The sequence below is a fragment of the Syngnathus floridae genome, chromosome 3, assembly GCF_059516105.1.
Source record: "Syngnathus floridae isolate MCC-2025c chromosome 3, RoL_Sflo_1.0, whole genome shotgun sequence".
NCBI lineage: Eukaryota > Metazoa > Chordata > Actinopteri > Syngnathiformes > Syngnathidae > Syngnathus > Syngnathus floridae.
The window spans coordinates 16,523,887-16,545,293 of NC_142415.1; the positions used below are offsets into that span (position 1 = coordinate 16,523,887).

A 21,407-nucleotide genomic window follows, 5' to 3' on the forward strand; every position below is an offset into this window, starting at 1 on the left:
GGGCAGGAAGGCGGTGGAGACGGGAATTGGGAACGGGAGATAGAGAGGAAGATGCGGAAGATGGAAACGTGGGACGTTTAAGTGGGGAAACAACACAACAGGGATGAGAGAAAACAAATTAGTGTGATGAAACAAGCAAAGAAGTTCAAGATGACTTTAGGGGCACTTTTTAGTTATCCCAATACTCAGCACAAATCAAATGCTAGTTTTTAGAAATGACAGATGAACTTCAAATAGCCTCCGTAGGCTGCATCTGGACAGGCCTAGCGACTCTCACTTGGCTGTCTTCTGTGCTCGGTAGAAGAGGTGAAGTATAGAAGAAGAGTGGAGTAATGTAGGCTACGGAAGTGTGCTCCAAGCAGCCTTTGCTTAATTGCACTTGAATTGGATCCATGCTTTATCCATAATAGGAACGGTAGCAGAAACAAAAAATTTGAAAGTGTGAAGGAGATTAATAGCTACGCTCTCCCTGAATCTTCAGTAAAATGCAGAAAGGTCACACATTTACACCTGACAGTCTCCTTTAAGCCCTGATTAACCAGCCACAGCTCCCCGTCCTCATTCAGCTTTTGGAAGTCTGGAGCAGCCGATCTGACCGACACACAACACAAAAGGAACCACAAAGGAACATGAAAAGCACAATGAACATATGAAAACATGCAGGGAAGGAAGAGGATGTTGGGGTTAATGAGTCCTACATGGTGTGACTACGTTGCAATTACTTTAATTGAAAGTGTAAATAATGAAAATAATTTATTACTGTTTAATGTATTTTGTAACTTTGTATTAAATCAGTGTTACCGAATAATGTAAAAATTCACTAATATCTATAATGTACTGTATATCGTGGATTTTATACAAAATCGAACATTTTAAACTTGTTCATTACATTGCTGGAAAAAATTAATTGGATCTAGAACATTTAGCAATGATGTGATTCATGACAAATGGATGTAAAAATGCTTTATATATATATTAAAAGAATACATCAATATTTTAAAATATTAACTCGTTCAATTTCTATTGACTATTTTATATTTATTTCTTATTCAAATTTAATACTGCATCATTATACTATTATGGTAGAAGATGTTAATCTGGGGTGAAGGGCTTATTCGAGGTAATTCAAACAAATGTTATTTTAGTATGACCATCCACATGATGCGGTTAGTTCCTATTGGACTTGTTAGGTGGAATGTGACTAAAGGTGAAAATCTGCACACACAAAAAACCGAGAAAAAAACAACTTGTGTGAAAGAAAAGGATAAGGCACACTGTTGCATATTTTAACACAGGGCCACTGTGTAAAAATATGCTCAATACAAACACAAGAGTGACAGATGCTGAATGACAACTAAGAAGGGGACAACATGTTGATTCAAAACACTCATTGGACACTAGATTAGGTACACCTGCACAATCATACAGCTCTTGAATTGGATTTTATGAGACAGTGCGGGTGTATTTCATGCTTGCCAGCGAGTGCAGTTCTAAAAACAATAGTGCCATTATTTGGCTTTTATGAATCAAATTGTGCTGTCCACCTTTTATGTAAAACAGAAAAAAGAAGGGTTTCATGCAAAACGCATTCCATGACAGTGAGGCTGATGACTCTGCAACGTTCAATCTGCTTCAACGTTAGTCCTAGATTCTTCACTGCCTTCTTTGACTGCTTAATAAAGCTCTTTGGAAGCTGGGAAACAGCAACCTCACTAAACTCTACGTGGACATGCTGTTAAGTCTTCTTGGTGTGGAATCAGTGAGAACGAGTCACTCTTCCCGCGTGGTCATGCACGATGCATGGACCACCTCATCTGTTACCTGAGCCTACTCAGCAGGTGTCTGACTTCTAGCCGCTTACACGCAAACCTGGGAGATCTGCACGGGACAAGTTGGTGTTCGCTCGTCAGCGACGGAACACCAACGGTATGGAAGGTGGGAAGAATCCAATGCTGAAAGAATGGCGGGCAAAACCGCGTACCTGTTTGTATCTTTGAGACCGATGTAGGCTTGTTTGAGCTCATCAGCGTCCTTCAGTTTGGAAACGTCCTCCACGTGGACGGCCACTTCTGTCATGGTCTCCTAAAACAGACGAGAGGAAGAATATTGTGGAGGCTATTAGAGATGTTTTATTTACTTAGCAGATTGACGCCTTCAGATTGAAGGTGTTTATATACGACGTAAGTTATGTAACATTGATGCAGGGCAAGCGGTGGTTTAACAATACCTTCTCATCCTGTGGGAAAGCGTGGATGGAGGAGAGAAGGTAGAGACAGGAGCATTAGAAACTGAGGGCGCAACCAAACACATTCAAAACAAATGAGAACAAACTCATGAGCATGTTCACGGACACGAGGAAAACATTCAATGTCGTATTAGTAGCACAATGGCATCACAAGTGACACTTCAGCCAGAAATACAGTTCATTAAGTACGCCTTCACAATCTAATGAGATTGTTGGAGTTGGCAATTGCACATAAAGTGGCAGCAAGAAATTACAAAATGATCAGCTAGCATGGGTGCGTTAGTATGGAACATAGAAATGTTAAGCGGCAGGGCACGTGAACGTGACGTGTACCTTGTGCTGCATGGCTTCCTTTTGGCTGACCAGCTGCGAGCGCAGGATCAGCACCTCCTCCTTGCGTACCTCCAGCTCCTCACAGGAGGAGTTCAGCTGATCCAGGAGCACCTTGTAAGCCGGAGAGCCTGGTGCGCCGGAGCTCGATGCCGCGCTGCCCAGCAGGCTCTTCCTCATCTCGGCCAGGTTGTGCTTCAGCTTCTTGTTCTCAGACTCCAGTTCCTGACGCTGAGGATCGAGAATGTTAGGTTCTAATAAAAATAAAATGCGCACACAGAAAGGTTATGTACGCATTTTAGCAACTCACTTTGAGGGACTCGTACTCCAACTCTGCCCCACGAGCCTTTTTGAACTCAGATTCATCCTAAAACAAGGAGCAAAGAACAACCTTTAGAAATTGATCGAGTTCCATTCATTATGTGGGATAAAAATACAATGCTAATCAAGAAATGGGTGCGACTGTGTATTTGCACGCACCCTGGCTCGGGCCCTCTGAAACTGCTCCTCCTTATTTTCCAACTCATTGCGCAATGACTGCTTTTCTTGCTCCAGCTCTTTGAGTCGCTTCTGCAGCTTGAGCGTGAGCGAGGTATCCATTCCTCGAGTCAAATCCTGCAAGAAAAGCCATTCAATGTCAACTTCCGCTGAAACAAGAATCCGGAAATGCAGAAAGTAAATCAAGAAGGCTCGTCTGAAAACAAGTCCAGTACTTCTGTGGCATGGGAACCGTCTTCCGATTCGGCGAACTCTGAGTTGAAGGTGTATTCGGACTCGTTGCTGCTGTGGGTGGAATCTGTTCTCCTGTGGCCAGGCTTGGAAATGTGCTAAAAAAAAACAAAGCAAAGTGAGTGTGGGGGGGAAAAAAAATAAGAATAAAATGTGTCACGCACTTCTTTGAGGTCGTCGAATTTCTCCTCGAGGCGAAGGTGTTCTGTCAGGAGATTCTGGTAACGAGAGCGCTCCTCGTTCAGATCTATCTCCAGCTGCTGAGTCTCCGCTGCAATCGCACGAGCCATTTTCTCTGTAAGAAGCCAAACACATAAAGTTATTAGAAATCTAAATAACTTTGGATATTGTACTTAAAGTCGATTTTTTTTCCCCCCAAAATCTATATTTGTCCAATTATTTTTTGGGACAACTTTTTACGTCGGAAAACTTAGTGGGCAACCTTCAATTATTAAATATTATTAGCATTTGTGGGTGAAATAATGTGTTGAGGTTTAACTGTACTTTTTTTTAATATTGCATGATGCTTGCCAAATTAAACGTCACATTTGAGGCTTTTTTGTGGCCCGCTGGCCATATGTTGGACACCATCCAAAACTCACCTGTCATCTGCTGATTCTGTTCCTGAATCAACCTGTTCAAGTCGTCTTTCTCTGTCTTCAGCAAGCCGTTCTGGTCCTTCAGTTCTGACACCAACTAATACACAAAATATTCCAAAATTACATCATTGCTGTAATTTGATTTTTCAAAACCAATTATTGAAGAAAAGTCATGAAAAAACAAAGGGGGGGGGGGGGGGGGGGTCGAGGACAAGCACACAGGGCGAGGCAAAAGTTTCCCTATTGTTTGTTCTATTCTATTCAGAGGTAAAAAAAAATGTTATTTCAATTTACAACAATCATTAAAAAAGCATTTAAAAATTTGAATTAAAGTATTTAAAAAAAAACTAATATTCTGTACTGAGAAAATATATGATGTGCTCAAACATACCTGTGAACCTATAAATAAACTATAAAATAAATTAATAAACAAGTAAATCTACACAATACATTATTATCTTGGTGTGGAAAAATAAGGATCAAAAATTTTAATTAATTGACCATATTAACAAATATAATCAGTCCGCTTCTTGCTCTGAAAGAGCTAAATATGGGCCCTAAATACCATAAAAGACTCCTACAAACAAGTCCCGCTATTTCTACTTGACTGGGCAACAAATAAGAGGATGCTAAAAGACCAACGAGCACTATACTGGGTGCTCACCTGCATGGGGGCAACTGCGTGCCCAATGTCCCCTGCCTCTCTGAGCCGGCTACATTAACGGAAAAAATGTTTGTTTTGGATGAAATAATTTGGTCTAAGTGGGATCACTTTCTAATGATACTTATGTAGAGGAGTAATTACTACAATGTAGTCAAAAATCAATATTGTGAAATAATAGCACTATTGGAGGAAGCAATTATTAGCGATGAACCAATACAGAACCAAGGTTGTTAGATTCTGATAAGGGTCATCTCATAGTAAAAAAGTAAAAGTTACATTGGAATTCTATTAAAATTTGCCTTACGTGTTTGCTTAATTTGTTCACGCTTACCCTGAATGTTGCATTATTGCTTTATTTTTATTTCCTGGTGGCAGCCGGTGTTAGCCATTTAAAAAATTGTTTGCGGTGCAAAAACTATTCCTTGGGAAAATAGACGGGCGATGATTAAGAAAAACATCCTGCTTCAGTTCAGTAAGTTGAAGAACTGAATGTTGAACTGAAGAGGGAACTTGGGTGATAGAAAGCAACCAAAAGGGAACATACTTTCTCCATTTCGCCCTTGTAGGATTGTGCCCAGTCCTCGATGGTCTTCTTTTCCTGCTGTGTGGTGCGCAGCTCCTTCTTGAGCTTCTCCAGCTCCTCCAGGAGACAGTTGACCTGGTTGCCTTTGCTCTTGGCCTCCTCCTCCACGCCTCGAAGGCGACCCAGCTCCCCGCGCAGCCGCTCGCTTTCTGTCGTGTAGGTGTTCTCCAAGCCCGCCAGCTTCTCGTTGACAGACTTGTTCTCTTTGGTCTGGCGGTCCAGAAAACGGTCAGACCGAAGAACAAAACAAAACACCACCAAGAAGACAAACGATGGCGCCGACCTGCTCGTCGATCTTCCTCTGGAGCTGCATGATCTTGTTCTCCATGCCCTTGTTGAGCTTCTTGAAGTGCTCCACTGAGCGGGCTTCGATCTTCAGCTTCTTCAGCTCGCGCCTGGCTATCATCCTGCGAGTGCAGCACTGCAGGTACACGATGGAGCTGAGGCAGCGCTTGTACCAGCAGCGAGCCAGCCAGCCTCGAGCATGCTTCTGGATGATCACCGCCTTGTGCTCCCGCAGAAGCTACAGATGGCAAGGAAGAGACAAATATCAAACACTGAAAAATCTCAATTTGGAACTTTTTTGACAGCACTATAGAAGCCCGATCATGTTGTTGTATATGTGCGCATTACCGCTTGGTACTTCTGGCGGGCCATGTAAGATCTGAGGATAGTCTGTATGGCCAGCGCAGCCGCCTGCTTCTGCCTGTAACGTTTCCTGGCCACGTACATCTTCTGGTACTTCTGGATGATGGTGGCGGCCTGCGTGCGACGCATGAACTTTGCCAAGCTGACGATGAGAGAAGAAAATGGAATGACTTCAATAGTTCAAGTTCTGGGGGGAGTCCAAGATCCAGTGTGAGTGACCCACCAGCGAGCCTGGTACCCTCTGGTGAACCTCTGGATGGTGATGGCCGCGTCGCGCTTGCGCAAGTACTTCTTACGCGCCAGCCAGCAGCGAATGGTTTTCTGGATACGGATGCAGGCAGCGCGCAGCTTGTCGGCTCGCAGTTTCTCCAGGTAGGCCACCTGGCCGGCCCTGAAGAAGATCTTGGTCTTACCAAACTGGTATTTATCCTGATCCTGCCAGAAGATGGGAGCATTTAGAAATCACAAAAAGATGGAAGCTTTGAGCAGAGGGAATGTTTGCTCGGCGGACCTCCACGAGCTTCTCCAGAACGTTCCTGCATGTCAGCTTCTTGTCAGAGAGAACATCTTTCTGCTTCATCAGCACTCTGTACCGGCTGAAGAACTCCTGGTACGTCCATCTGAAGTGTGCACACACATGGAATCATTAGACATGATGTAGAACAGTGATGTTTAACATTTGTAGTTGTGATTCATTTTGAATTTTTTTTTTTTTTTTTTGGATTGCCGAGATCCAATCGATACCTTGACGGGAAACCTGCAGCAGAGATCCGGATTGTCTCCAGGACACCACAGGCTCTAAGCTGCTGCACCGCACGTTTTGGGTCAAACCTGTTAATCAACAAAATTCACAGATTTAAAAAAAAAAAAAAAAAAGGTTTGTTTTAAGAGTTTCCATTGCTGCCGCGGCAGAGACTCACGAGAAGGCCTGCTTGAAGTCGTTGGGTTTGATACAGCGGACGTAGTGTGGCGTGGTGGCGTTCAAGGTTTCCATGAGCATTTGAAGGGAGTTACGGAACTACAAGAGAGAAGCATCCCTCTTACACTCCTCGTGAGACAAGTCTGGAGTGTGCGTAAGGTAAGGGAGGCAAAGTATCAAACCTGGCAGCCGACGGTCTTCTTGTGCTCCTTGCTGCTGGTGTCGCGGCTCTTGTCAGGTTTGACGCTGAGACGGGTCCTGCCTCCCATTCCGGGGGCCTGACCCGTAGGGCTGGTGGCTTTGCCCTCATCCTGGAACAGCTCTACCAGCAGGTCGAACTGGGAAGAGCAGTCCAAATTACAGTCATAACGATATCGAGATTTTGGGTTAGGAGGATTTAATGCCGGGATGCAATATACTGTGAAACCTTGAAAACTTGACAGTACATTCCGGACCATTTTACACCGTTTACTTTCTACTCCCTTTTATTTATTTATATTGATTTATTCTTTTTTTTTTTCAAACAATTCGATTGCGAATGTCATCACTGAGGGCAAACAAAGCATCCTCGGTGCCTCTTGATTTGTAGATTAGTTTTGTTAAAAAAATTATATAAACAAAGCCAAAGACCATCATGTAAAAGTTATGGTATTATGACACGAACAGCTTTGTATATACTGTAACGTACAGGTGCATCTCAATAAATAAGAATACCGTACAAAAAAAATCATTACTTTCAGTAACCGTAATTCAAAAAGTTAACGTATATTAGTAATCACAATTCAGTCATTAAAAATACAGATTATCTTTCAGAAAGTCAATTCCTACTTATTTTCTATACTATAAATAATTTTCATAACTGACACTCATGTATATATATGTTAGCCATTTGTGTAAAGCACTATCTTTGTCCATGTGTGTTATTTGGAATAGCATGCTAGCTAATATTGGCAGTGCAGTTTTTGTGTTGGATAATTTAACTACTGAATGTTTGCGCACATTCTATATAGATGTTGATGCTTTATGATCTGTTCCGTTTGAAGCGATTTGCCGCTATCTTGAGTCTTCCATAGACTAAATTAAACAGTACTGAAATCGATTTAGTTCCCCACGATATTCAAATAAATTGGGATGCACCTGTACATGCTTTTAGTACGGCATGCAGGAATTAACTGAGATGTCCTCCTTAGTGCTGTATTCCTCTTTTCACTGTCAAAAAGCAGGAAATCCAAAACAAACCTTTCAACGCAATACCACTTCAAAATGTCTTTTATGTCCGATCATGCTTTATTTTTAAACTCAAAGCGCCTCTAGTGCTCACCATGCAGCAAACAACGGCACAGAACGAAACTCTGTGACCCAGTGCTGTTAGAGCGATTAAGTCGGCGAGTGAAAGAGAAGATAAAGAAAGCGCCAGAGGCAGATCGGCGTTGCGTGAACGACTCCGTTTACCTTCTGCCGACGGGTGGGGAGGGAGGAGGGTTGTCACGATGAGGACAAAACCACATACATGGGACAACACATGAAGACAAAATGACAGCAGAACACAATGACGTCATCATTTGCATGCCACATGTTTGTTCATGGCAACAAAAGGGAAATAAAAACAAGCAAACTGGTGATGAAGATGATTGAATTTTCAATTGATGCATTCAATCACGTCACATGCACGCACACGCACGCACAGTGAGATTGACGGGATAATCTTGGCAGAAAATCTTAAATCCTAATTAAACCAAATCTCATTAAGACCTCGTTAAGGTTTAATCCGTGTTTAAATCTCATTGATGCACACAACATGCACGTGTTTGCATGTGCCTCTGTGGGTGCAAACCAATCCTTGTGGCTTCTTCTGCTGACATCTGAAGAAAGCACACTGCATCACAGTCTGTGCGTATGAGCGGTCAGGATTGAAAGCGTTTCAGTCCAGCAAGGTTATCAGAAACTGATCTCTCATTTAAACTCATTTGCTAACCAAAACAGTAGAGCCTACAAAGCACCCAAAACGTCAGCTATGTGACTGAAGAATTCCGCCCAGTCTGCACGGCCCATAATATAGTTGTTCATATAGCCACTAGAGGTCACTACCACTCCAAGCCCAAGAGATGTCAATGTTATGGTAATGTGTATATGTCCGTACCTTGCTGGCCTTGAGCACCTTGATCTGTTCTTCATTCACCGTGTCCTTGTTCTTCTCCAGGAAACCATCGCATTGATATTCAACCTGTGCGAGTACAAGAGAGTGAAGTTTGTGTAAAAATATCACTGCATGCATGCGCACACACACAGACGCACACCATAAATATTGCTGTCGGGCCAGAATCTCAAAGATCACAATTTGATAAATGTACTATTTTTTCACAACTCTATACTATTGGTCAGTCCACCGGTGTTTTATTTATTTATTTGCATTAAAGGTGTGGTGATCATCACAGATATCAAATTAAATAATCATTAAATAATAGATAGCTAAATAAATATTTTTTATTTTATTTGTATTTTCCATCTTTATACCTATGATATGCATGCTTCTATTTACAGACAGTTTTATTTAGAGGCTTTAAATATTTGTTATATTAATAGATAAAAAGACTAATTTCAGATCACATATGTATATGCGAGACTCCATTTTCATATCAGGTAACCTCATTGGAAAGCCTGTGTTAGTCCTTGACCCGTTTAGATGTAATCTAATAGCGCAGTGGCTAAAACCGGACACGATAACGCTGCGTTGCACCAAAAGTGAATTTCAAGCGCCACTCTAAACGCTCATCTTTTTTGCGGGTGAGAGCAGAGATAAGAAAATAAAAATCCTCCAGCTATTCTAAAAATAACTGACAAGAGCGCTTGCTGCAGCCAATCTTTTCCTAAATCTTTACTAAAAAGAGACAAATCACCTAAAATGGTAAGATAAACTTGTGAGTTGAAATCAGCAAGCACCGTGCAAATATGTGTCCGGCCCACCTTATCAGCAAAATGTTGGATGATGAAGGCGCGGTTGGACATGCGCGGCTTCTCGAAGAGCGAGCACGTCTTCAAGTGGGTGTTGTACAACTTCTGAGCCCATGAATCATCCGAGCCTTTTGGCATCTGAGGAAAGACGAGGCATGAATGAATCAACCTAAATGCCTCAGGTCTGGACATTTCTTTGAGATTATAAATCATTAAATATCAAATGTACCCGGCACTCTTCATCCAGCAGGTCCAGGATGCCCATCTTGGCTTCGATGAGGTTGATACAGGGCTGATTGTCATAGAAGTCAATGAGTGTCCAAGGGATCTGCTCCTTCATGTACTCCTCCTGCTCCAGCTTGAACACGTGCTGCACTCACACCAACGATGGACATTTAGATGCCAACGTGCTTACATAAGAAAATAATATATAATTATTCTGCATACCATGTTGAATTGCTGCTGGAGCTTCTCGTTGGCGTAGTTGATACAGAACTGCTCGAAGCTGTTGATTTCAAACGTCTCGAACCTTGTAAACCAACAGAAAACATATTTTTAAAATCAATATTTAAAAATGAAAATACAAAATGGCAAACGGTGATTCTTGTGCAACGTGTATTTCATTTCCATAGGAGTGGCAAAAAGCACACAACTTGAAATTCCGTACCCGTAAATGTCGAGGACGCCGATGAAGGAGTGCTGTTTGATATTGGTGATGAGCGCTTTGTTGACGTGCTCCACGATCCAGTTGAAGAGCTTGGCGTAGATATGCTTGGAGAGGGCGTCGCGGGCATTGGTGGCCTGCAGGCGAGGGAGGGTCTTGATGTAGGTTTCGGAGGCCGTCTTCAACTTCCTGTGGCACAGCCACTGAGCCATGTCCTCGTAGGTGACGCCGACCAGCTCGCAGAACTTGGTCAGGTGATGATTGTTAGTCTACGAGAAAGAGGAGATCATATATTAGCCCCGTGATGCCCTTGTCGGGCTCTCATCGCTAATGCAATTTAGCTTTAATTTGCCTTTTTTTTTCTTTTTGGGACTGTAAAAGCTAAAGCAAATGTAATCATTTATTTTTATATGCTTGTCTAATGTCTAATCTTGGCTAAATCAAATCAGGTTAAAAAAAATAGGATGAATGAATTAATGGTAGCCTTACGGGAATGATACTGCTATCTGAATCTTTGTCTCTGATCTCCACATTTCCCAGATGAAGGATAGCAGCCAGAACTTGAAATAATCCCATCTGATAAGATTCGTTGATACCTGCGGGGGGAAAACATTTTGTTTTTCTAGTGAAGTAATTTGGGCTGGCGCTGAATTTATAATGGATCACTCAATGTGAAAACAAAACAAGTAATCGCTGTAAAATAGTTAAAATGCTGAGTTGCAAAAAAAAAGATATTATTGCATTTTTTTTTTTGTTAGTTAGCATGGTACCAGTATTTCCTGGTTTCATGAAAAGCCACCTCGAATCCTACACGGACTTAAATGATGAGTTACCGAGCAAGGAGAAGGCGTGGCGGGTGGTGCCGAGCTCCTTGCTGTCATCCACCCCGTCAATAACGGGGCTGCATCCCTGCCGGGTGTACAGGAAGTCGTTGGCGTTACCTGAAAGGGACAGACGCTGATTTTAGTCAGATTTACTCTTTCACTCTCAACGAAAGTAATTCTTCACATACCAACACTTTAAATCAAAGAATGAAGTGTTGCCTGGCAACAGTGGCACAGCCATGACTCTGTGACAACTCCTTGATTTACCAAGCCAGCAAGTCAGCAAGAGAGGAAAACGGCAGCTGCGTGTGTGTGTGTGTGTGCGTATGTGTGTGTTCCGTGTCTAAGATGAGCAGGTGCAAGTTCACAGTGGGAGTGCACTGCATGAAAGCTGCTTGGACAACAGACCCTTATGTGTTTCTACTAGAGCGTTGACATCATCAGACAACAGGACATGAAATGTAACAAGTGATTCAAAACACCTCCGCTACTATGGTTAATACTTTTGGAAATGTAGGAGGTGTGTGGGAGTACCCATTAAGACGTAACGCTGGCTCCAAGTACATTAAGTGTGTTTTCTGCCTTACATACTTAGTTTGAGGTTTTTGAATTCCGGCAAATGCGATGATGCGCAGAGTTGATAAAAGATATGATAATTCCTCTCTTCGTCCGCCTGGAAGACAATATCATCATCAACACCAAACAAATGCTTTTCATTCACTGCATTCCATCTGAGAAATAAAGCAATTTTTGCCTCACCTGGAATACCACTCTGGACTTTTCCAGCAGATATGTCCTCATGTTGGCGCCGATAATCCGGTAGCGGTTGTCGAAGCCGATCTCGATGTACTTCCCAAAGCGACTGCTGTTGTCGTTACGAGTTGTCTTAGCGTTTCCGATAGCCTGGCGCGGGGAAAGCATGTCATTTTGAAACACAAACAGTTTTGGGACTGCAATATTGATATAAGAGGGAAAAAAAATATTGATAACCATACATTTTAAATTGTCAAAGCAGCTTGATTCAATTCCGTATGATTGAAAATCAACAACCCCTAGAAAGGTTGTTGTACTTTAATATGTGTTGTTGCCGAGACCAACAATCCAGTCTCTCATAATCTGCCTGCATCAGCCAAAGCAATTTAAATGCCTCACACAAACATCCCTGGGCAGGTTCGATAATATGGGAAAAGGCTGAGGCAGTTCTCGATGTCGCAGTGACATCACTGCGACGCAAGAAAGCTTTCTATTCATTCCGTAAGCTCCAATCTGATTGGTCACAGCCAATGTGGACAAGAGGAGACCAAGTGGAGCGAGCGTGAGAGAGGAGAAGGAATAAGAGAGTCACCTCCATGATGGGGTTGGAAGCCAACACCTTCTCCTCCACGTTGGCCTCGCTGGCCGAGCCACTGACCGTGGCGAAGTATCTCATGGCGTATTTGGCTGAAACGGTCTTCCCGGCTCCAGACTCGCCGCTCACAATGATGGACTGGTTCCGCTCATCCCTGCAACGAGACATTAAACTAAATCTGTATTTGGAAAGTACAATTCTCCTTACTGCTCATAAATCTTTGGTTATTGCTTTAAATATTTCTATTTGATTATACAATGAGGAAACAATGCGGGCTGCTGATTGCTTGAATTGGATCATTTATTGGTCATGCATCACATGGAGTGAGGAGTCAGCTGCAGTTGGCTTCTAAGCTCCCTTTTTTATGTTTTAATACCAAGAGCCGTCACTGTAGAAGAAACTGGGCCAGCTCTGAGAAGCTTGACATTTTTCATCTCAAGCACCCCTTCTCTGAGGAGACAGGATATTCTTGAGAATGCTCTCTTTCATGAACTCTCACTCAGACTACCCTTTGGGCGGGGGGGGGGGGTAATGTTTCTTTACTTGACTCCCAATGCTGCTGGAACACACTCGCTGCACTGTTATTTGGAAATGTCAACTAGGTAATATGCAGGTTAAGCGTTGTTTTTTTTGCAAGTCAGGTATTTACTTATCTAAATTTAAAGGGCGAGCCAGGCAAATCGTTTCAAATTAGTTCCTGCCGAAGAGAAGCAAGAATCAAGTCGAGGATTGTACAAACCTCGCCATCTGCTTGTAAGCTTCTTCTGCTACAGCAAAAATATGCGGGTCCATGTCTCCCATGTTCTGACCGCTGTACGCATTGATGATGTCCGTCCCGTAAATGGGCAGCGTCTCGTACGGGTTGATGGCCACCAAAACAATCCCTGCAGCACACAGGGAACACCAAACATATGATTGGGGGTAGAAAATATCAAACACTTATTTGTATCAAGTCATTGACAAACCTGACATTCATTCAAATAAAACTTCATTAACAAATAAGTTACGTTCTGAGTTTAAGAATTAAACACTTATGATTCCGATAACATTCAGCCGTCTTACCGCAATAAGTGTAGATGAGCTTGGAGTCGATGAAGCGGACTTTGAGGTTGTGCAGCACCGCCGGCTCGTGGAGGTAGCTGAGCGCCGTGAGGTCATTCTCACCCACCAGGATGTCAGGGTTTCGCAGGTAGGGCAGGTTCTTGGTCTTGGGGTCCAGCTTGTGCTCAAGATTCTGAGGGTGGGAAATCAAAGAAAGGTGTTATTAAAACCTGGACTGGTACTCAAAAACATACCAAATGACTGACGGTGGTAAATATTATTCAAGTTCTTTGCTTCTTCAGTCTTCAACTTTGAGCTATCTATAAGAGCATCCGTCTGATGTACTTACCCGTGCCTTCATTGGAAGAAACATTTTCAATATAGATTTCCTCAAAAACCACATCAAGTGGAGTAACAGGTAGAATCCATTTTGAGGATTCGCTGGAAGGGACAGCTCGAGGCTCGGTCAACATGTCTGGCTGGACATGCGGACTGCTTTCGCTGAAATAATGATTAAGAGGTCTCCGCCCACTGAATGTATTCCAAATGCATTTTACACACACAGATGTGTATCGTATCAGAAATATGTCATGGGATGTGATCCTCGTGATGTTGATAAAAGTACCCCGCTCATGTTGTTGTTTACAAGTGGTGTGGCCGCAAATGGCTTTTTGGCTGGCGCGTTTCATCTTCTGACATTTGGAGAAAAGAAAATCAATTATACATGGATCGGTGTCTGATGCTCGTCTCATCGGGCACCAGGAAACCAGAGCGGCGTTTTGTTTTGTGACAACAGCTTTTTGTAAGACGAAATCACACCTCGGTCTCGCTAAATACAGTTTATAGTGACAGTGATTGTCTAATTACAGCACTGAGATGATGCAAACCTGCCTGACTAACAAAAAAAAAAACAGCGACGGAGGAAGCACACCACTGTTTTGAATGTTCATCTACCTGACTAAGAAATATATGATTTCAACAATTTTATAAAAAAAAAAAAAAATGGTGGTGGTGGTTTTGAGGAATGAAATTTGTAGCGAGCTATTCGAAAAACTATTAAGGCGAATGAGACTGACGTTCATCAGCCATTGATGAACAAAAGAGCCGAAGAGTCGTAGGAAGAAGACAACCCACTACTAACCGTTCCATCTTCCAGCATAAGCTGCAGGGAGGCGTCGCCATTTTTGTAGTCTTTGCTCAGCTCGGCCGACTTCCACACGTCCTCGACGTCGGGGATCCACACCCGAGCGCACTGTGAAAGACATGAATGAGAAAAAAGATGTCAAGTCAGATGATGGGTTTACACATATGCCCCATGGAATATTGTGGTCCAAATAGAATTCATTCCAAGAGGACATGTTGTTTTGCCCAAATGAAAGTCGCACTGTTGGCCTCAGATGAAGCGGAAGTCAGGACAATCAGATGTTTGTGGGAACTCACTGCGAAGGCAAACGGCAAGCCAGACTGAGTACTTGTGGATTGTGTGCTGCCGCACAATTGTCTCTTTACCACACACAGACAGACAGATGTGTGCACACTTGAGTATTAAAAAAAGGCCTCGGGACTGGACGCAATCAGCTGATCACAGAGCGTGGAAAAACAGCCAGTCACATGGCGGTAGAATCCGAATCATACTGAACACTTCATGGAGGTCATCCTTGTAATGATACAAAGCCACCAGCGCCACATTGTGACCTTAACAACTGTGTTCATGTGACATTACATAAGCGGGGCGAAAAGGAAGGAGGACTTAAATGAGGTTTAGCGAAACAAATTTGAGCAAGTTGCATCCACTTAATCTGGATTTTATAAGGATTTTGTAACGTGCGGAATCACTTGTTTAGTTGATAGTCTGTCGATTTGACTGCGTCTTCAGTTTAGTTACATAAAATGACAATTTAAATCCCATGCTGGAGAGACAGAGAGGACTTATTGTGGACGCACACGACAAGAGGGCGACTTTTAATTGGATCTGCTGGTTCACTACCAGTCAACTGAATCATGACATCATGGTCACGCCAACTTCCTGAGTGTTATCTGCGTGACTGGTTTTAGTAGTAGGATGCTGCATATGTGTCACATGACAAATCAGCAAGCAAAAGAAAATCTGAATTTACTGAGTTCCAATACAATAGGATTGCAGCCTAATTGAGTTGACGTTGGCCAAACCATTCACACTCGTATTCACATCTGGTCCAATCCAGATCTGAGAATATCTGATTCCATGCATTTTTTTCCTCCACCATTTACGCTGGCATGACCCAATTGTGCCAGAAAAGAAAAAAAATATACAATTGCGTCACTTGAACCGGCAGTGATAATCCACCCCGAGATGAAAGTTTCTATTGCGTCATAAAAATACAACACATACTTGACACAATCCACATTGTCGTGCTTTTAACCGTGAGACTTTTACAACCACACTGAGCAGCGTAGTTCTTTTTAACTAGGTATGCATTGTTAAAGTAGATAACAAAAGTAACCACGACTACTTTCTGGCAATGGGACGAAGGATAGATACAGTCCAGTTGTCACTAGCGTGCAATAATGAGACAAGAATGGCACATTTTTGCTCACCATCAGGCAAACATCCAGAAGTCACATAAATACACACACGCACGCATGCACACACACTAAAAGCCAATTCTAGCCATGCCAAAACATTGTGTACTGTTCCAAACGTTGCCATGGTGAACTGAATGTAAAACTTTAAGAGTGAGCATGGAGAAGCGCTATTTAAAATGGTTCATTTTTCAAACAATTGGACTGCTAATGTCATCACTGAGGGCAAACAAAGCATCCTCGGTGCCTTTTGGTCCCCGCTATGCTTCATTTTCTCATTTCCCCGCAAGGAGTGCCAAAGCAGCCAGCCTAGCAACCAAGAGGGGTTGGGTTGGGAAGCAAGGATAAATGGAGAGGTTAGGAGGAGGGGAGGGGGGGCTAAAAATAGCAGCAGCAAGTTTTGAGCAACATCACACCTCGTGGAGACATCATGGCTGCACCAGTGAGCACACGACTCCATCCTCGTTATCACCCTCGCACATTTGCAATTTAGGCGAGACGTCAAGCCCAATCAAGTGGAATTAGGCCTCGCGGAAATATGCTGCAAATCATCACACGCTGACGTGATGCAGAGGGAATGAAAAAAAAGCGGGGTGAAGGTTGGAACACACTGACGGATCATTAACATGTTTCAAAAATGAAAGGAGAGAGAATGCTGTGGCTTGTCGCTGGTGTGTATCGGGTGGCAGACATTAGTGACGTCACAAATCACTGGCTTCATTGAAGCTTGTCACAACATTTCATTTCAGGGTGTCTTGTAAAACAAAGACATAGTGGCTCTGATCAATTGCGACCACAAAACGTGTGCCATGTGCAACTAAACTGAACTTGGCCGAAACAAGGCTGCAACTGAAAAAGTGACCCCAAGAATAAAAGACAGACGAGTAAGATGCCAAGTACAACAAGACAGAAGCATCCATGCGATGTTCTCCAAGGCTGGGAGGAGGACAGGATAGCATGACGCTAATCCCGCTTTAACAGACGGAGGATCCAGAGCTGATTAGTTCATGAAAGGATTTGCACCAAACTAATCTGATTTCACCAAATGCTACCTTTTAATTACCATTACTTTCACTTCTGCGTGGGGACAGAAATTTCGGAAGGAATATTAACTTTGGTCCATAAATGAAGACAAAACCTGGACATTTTTGGAAGGGAACAATATCATTACCACCACTTCATCTGGTACAGCTGAGAATTGTGAAGAGAAGTTAATTTTGACTGAAACTCTCAGAGAGGTAGATATCCATTCAACCGTCTAGTTAAGAAGTCTGTGAAAGAAGAAACTTATTCCATTCCAAGCAATGTTAAAAGCTCATCAAATCACCTTGAAGATCGCAAGTACGGATGCGTTGCCAGACACCTGCCGAGTCGAGACCATTTCTGACGCCACCCTGACTTTCTTCTTCCTGGAATGCTCTCTTCCTGCAACTCTCTGGAGTTGAATCATGGCGCCGACATGAACTTCAAGCAAAGTCTATAGATGTCCTCATTTCAGACTGAGGTTTGGAAGTCACATGCATCACGAGAGTGGTGACTACGCAGAAGGGAAGGCTTGAAGCTTGAAGCTGGGCGTGGCATTTAATTGACGTGTCATTGGCAGATTAAAGGACTTCACCTTACTAAAGCTAATCTTTGAGCCTTTCACTCTTCATCAAGCTGACCTGCTGTGACTGCTTTGCACCCGTACACAGTTAATTACCTTATCTTCCACCTAATTAGGCAAGATTCTGATCACTATGTCTTGATTGGTAAATCTATTTGTACACAGGAAATACATTTAATATCAGTATAAATCCATGACTGAGGAATTGTTTTTTTCACCCTCTCTCTTACGGGCCACATACATCGGAAACAGCTTACTTTGTTTTCGTCGATCAAGTTACTTGGGAAATGCAACACCATCCCCTACAGGACTGGAGAGGAACGGTGTTGCATTATGCCCAAAACCTGACTATTTTTGTTGAAGGAACTTTGTCACAGCCATTCAGCATTTTTTTTCTTCTTTAGAACTAAATGTGTACTTTAATAGGTGCAAATTTTTGAAAACACAGATGCATTTGATACGTTCTTTTGTTAAAATGACACTTCCTTTGACTTTACTATCATAAAAAATCCAACCATAGTCTAGCAGGAAGTTGTGTGCTATCTCTCCTGTGCTGTGTTCTGTGTAAAAGGCAGCTAAAGCTATTTTTCGCAAACTCCGTGTGAAACCACCACACTAAAGCTGTCTTGACAAATACGACTTCATCACTGTCCAGTTGAAAGAACGCCCATACTGAACTTTGCATTTTTGAACTGCTAATTCATTGAGTCAATGACTCCTACAAAAATAAAAAAATAAATAAAAAAATAAAGATAATCCCATTTTGACCAACGTGCAGAATGGAATGTGATATGCAACCAGTTCACAAAAGCCAAGTCAACGAACGGAGTGGCTGACTGCTGGGGCGTCGTCACATGATGCCACTCATGTGAGAAGCTGCTGTTTTTCTGCTCAGCATGACGATGTGGGGCCGGAACTCTCAGCATTAGCGGCCAGAGAGCGGTATCGGGAAAGTCCGCTACCACCCAAAGGTGCAGCCGAACTTAATGACAAGACCCTCTGATCTTGGATTAAGACTGTGCATGGTCTCGTTGTGTGGACCAGTGGTGACAACTTCTTGCCAAGGAATAACAAACTAAGTCTGTGAGAATTTCGTCAACAAGGAAATCAACTTCATGATTCATACTTGTCGGCATTGCTTCACATCCACTGACAGTCACTGAGTACACACAAGTATCTGACCACCAGAGCACAAGTGACAATCGGTGACCATTTGTAAATCTAAGACCTAAAATAAGTAACAGGACACCTGAAGTTTCAATCAATGAGCACACACTTAAAACAGAAGGAATATTTAAAATAAATATTGTCTTCAAAGACCATTCTGCACCACCACATTAAGGGTGTGTCCCCATGAAGGCTTCACATTCTCCACCACGAGACTTGACAGCTCGGATCAGTTAAGAACCACACAATTCTGATTACAAACAAACACACAAATAAAAATAGCTTCTCGATAACCATTAGACTCAATCTCATCTGTTAAGACACTAAGCAAAAACTTACATCAACAAACATATACGCCAATTCCCGGTTCATGTTTGTCGGGTGAGCTTCTAGCTCATGCTTCTTCTCAGGATGCCTCCAACTTAAAATCACTCTACGGGATGGAAGCTCCCCATCGGATCGGCAAACATGAGACACTCCGTAGACGCTCCGGAAGATTTTCTAGTCCTGTGACGTGCTAAGTGGTTCTCGCGGCTGCCCATCACACTTGCCATCCTCCTTCCTGGATCACATGAGACTCCAGCGAGGGAGAAAACAAGGCTTTCCCACATACGCACCACCACCGCTGCCTTCAGGCAAGACGTAGTCTGAGCCCGCTTCCGGAAGGTTGGACTCACGATGGCTGACTTCTGTGACATCATTCTTTTCGTGAGATAACAAGATTGTTTCAAATACATGCAATAAAATTACTACCACGCGGTTGACCTCAGAAACATGTCTTTGCTGTGTCAGGACAGCGATGTCAACATGCCAGATAGGACATGACTGTGCAGATGCTTAACTGAGTTTTCTGACTAATCTAATTAGGCACTGGTCAAAACTAGCCGACATGCAAGTTCTACAGTGATCAACTTCATTTACTGCAGGCCGTTTTCAAAGCAGAGGTTAACCCCAATTGCCTGCCATTTTAAAGCCAAAAGCCACAGAACATTCAGTTCTGGGTCAATATGAGCACTGATCCAAAGAATTCGAAGACTTGCTTCTTTCACAAAAATATTTTTTCTTGGGAACAGACAATAGAAAAATAAGATTCCCATATCCAGTACTATAGCTGTAACTATACTAATTTCTCCATTGTGGTACTAATAAAAGTTATCTTACGATTGTCATATGGCATTTTCCTATCTCTTGTTTGGATAGGTGTGTCTAATGAAGTGTGGAGTGGATTCTGGTGTTCTTCACAGCGTCACATCAAACACATTAATGGAAGCAGACTTGTTCAGCGTGCGCATGCAAACCACACACAGCAGATTGGACTAAATGAGTCTCTCTATAAGGCAGACTCACAAACAATGAGCGAAGTGTATTCCGCCCCGTGTTGGTAAAAGTAAACGACAGAGCGGTGTTTGACATCAGAGACACACACCGCTATTGAAAGCCACACAAACACTAAGCGCTGTGTTTGCAGCCATGCTAATGCCGTCATTTAGTGGATCTTAAAAAGATTCAACAAGACGTTGCGTTTAATTTGGTGGGAGGGTGGACCAAGTGCTGGATTCAAATACTAAAATTTGTTCTGAATTATAGCTAAATAGTAAAAAGTAGCCATAACAAGACATAGTTAACAAAAACCCACGCTAATCAGAGGATTTAGTGGTTAGGGCATCCCACAAGGTTATGTTCTAGGACCCTTTCTATTATTCTTGTTTCTTCTGGCTAATTTTTTCCAGCTATTCATGAGCAATGCAAAGTCACAATCCAAAAGCAAATGACGGCGTGTGTGGTACACATACCTAGGCTTTTTGAAATTTTGTAACTCTGCCCATATGTCCCTAATATTAGGTTTTCATCGAAATACAACGAGGGTCAAGAATGATCACACTTAACACATCAGGTTTCTTGTCTTGCTGTTTTGAACGTTCAGCTCAGTCTCATGGAGTCACCCACCCCTCATTCCGCCCCATATGTTGCTTGGCCAATGACGAGTACGGTTTTCCGCAACAAAACATGACGACGACCGAACAAAGCAGGGGGATGGGCAACCCAGCCAAACACACACGCGCACGTGACCTTGCGTAGCTTGACTATAATATGCCTCCTCCTTTAGGCGTCATGTCTGCCTGTCTCTCTCTTTCTCTCCCTCTCTACTCAGTCCAAGACAAAAACAAGCAGTGCTAACATAACAAGGATGCTCCAGTGTCCGGATGTGACGCTTGATCGCAGCATCTCCCCGGGACACAAACTGCTGCACATACTGGACACACCGCTGACAAAACCTCATCATATCCCTCTGTATGAGATAATTTAGACCTCAGGCATTCCGTGGGATAATGCGATACAGATTTCAAGCACAAATTGCTCAAAGACAAACACAGCTTCCCTCTGCCACAACACAACAATGACGACAGCTGTCAAAGCAGGAGGATGGGGGAGCTACACGCACATGCGCAGGCACGCGCAGGCACACACATGCGTGCATACCCCACTATTTTATTAAACACAAATTTTAACAAAAACAAAGATATT

The 21,407-nt window shown here is 42.9% G+C and overlaps 1 protein-coding gene across 7 annotated transcripts in view; it reads right to left on the reverse strand.

Moving 5' to 3' along the window:
* Positions 1-21,407, reverse strand: part of myo5aa (myosin VAa) — a 30,679-nt gene that overhangs the window by 7,938 nt on the left and 1,334 nt on the right. The window contains exons 1-31 of one of the 7 annotated variants that reach the window (XM_088370812.1): positions 17,436-17,664; positions 14,688-14,798; positions 13,568-13,739; positions 13,245-13,389; positions 12,503-12,659; positions 11,917-12,060; positions 11,749-11,830; positions 11,167-11,274; positions 10,823-10,929; positions 10,337-10,602; positions 10,117-10,198; positions 9,899-10,039; positions 9,682-9,807; positions 8,858-8,941; positions 6,900-7,055; positions 6,719-6,816; positions 6,543-6,629; positions 6,310-6,418; positions 6,022-6,233; positions 5,784-5,940; positions 5,434-5,673; positions 5,112-5,360; positions 3,907-4,000; positions 3,469-3,599; positions 3,289-3,402; positions 3,056-3,190; positions 2,886-2,942; positions 2,579-2,806; positions 1,982-2,082; positions 1,822-1,878; positions 511-591 (exon numbers count right to left, since the gene is read on the reverse strand). In XM_088370812.1, the coding sequence (XP_088226938.1) occupies positions 511-591; positions 1,822-1,878; positions 1,982-2,082; positions 2,579-2,806; positions 2,886-2,942; positions 3,056-3,190; positions 3,289-3,402; positions 3,469-3,599; positions 3,907-4,000; positions 5,112-5,360; positions 5,434-5,673; positions 5,784-5,940; positions 6,022-6,233; positions 6,310-6,418; positions 6,543-6,629; positions 6,719-6,816; positions 6,900-7,055; positions 8,858-8,941; positions 9,682-9,807; positions 9,899-10,039; positions 10,117-10,198; positions 10,337-10,602; positions 10,823-10,929; positions 11,167-11,274; positions 11,749-11,830; positions 11,917-12,060; positions 12,503-12,659; positions 13,245-13,389; positions 13,568-13,739; positions 14,688-14,798; positions 17,436-17,558 (4,154 nt within the window). In that variant the 5' untranslated portion in view covers positions 17,559-17,664. Of the gene's footprint in view, positions 1-510; positions 592-1,821; positions 1,879-1,981; positions 2,083-2,578; positions 2,807-2,885; positions 2,943-3,055; positions 3,191-3,288; positions 3,403-3,468; positions 3,600-3,906; positions 4,001-5,111; positions 5,361-5,433; positions 5,674-5,783; positions 5,941-6,021; positions 6,234-6,309; positions 6,419-6,542; positions 6,630-6,718; positions 6,817-6,899; positions 7,056-8,857; positions 8,942-9,681; positions 9,808-9,898; positions 10,040-10,116; positions 10,199-10,336; positions 10,603-10,822; positions 10,930-11,166; positions 11,275-11,748; positions 11,831-11,916; positions 12,061-12,502; positions 12,660-13,244; positions 13,390-13,567; positions 13,740-14,687; positions 14,799-17,435; positions 17,665-19,220; positions 19,339-21,407 lie in introns of those variants that run through there. The other 6 variants (XM_088370807.1, XM_088370808.1, XM_088370813.1 and 3 more) reach the window with 6 other exon arrangements.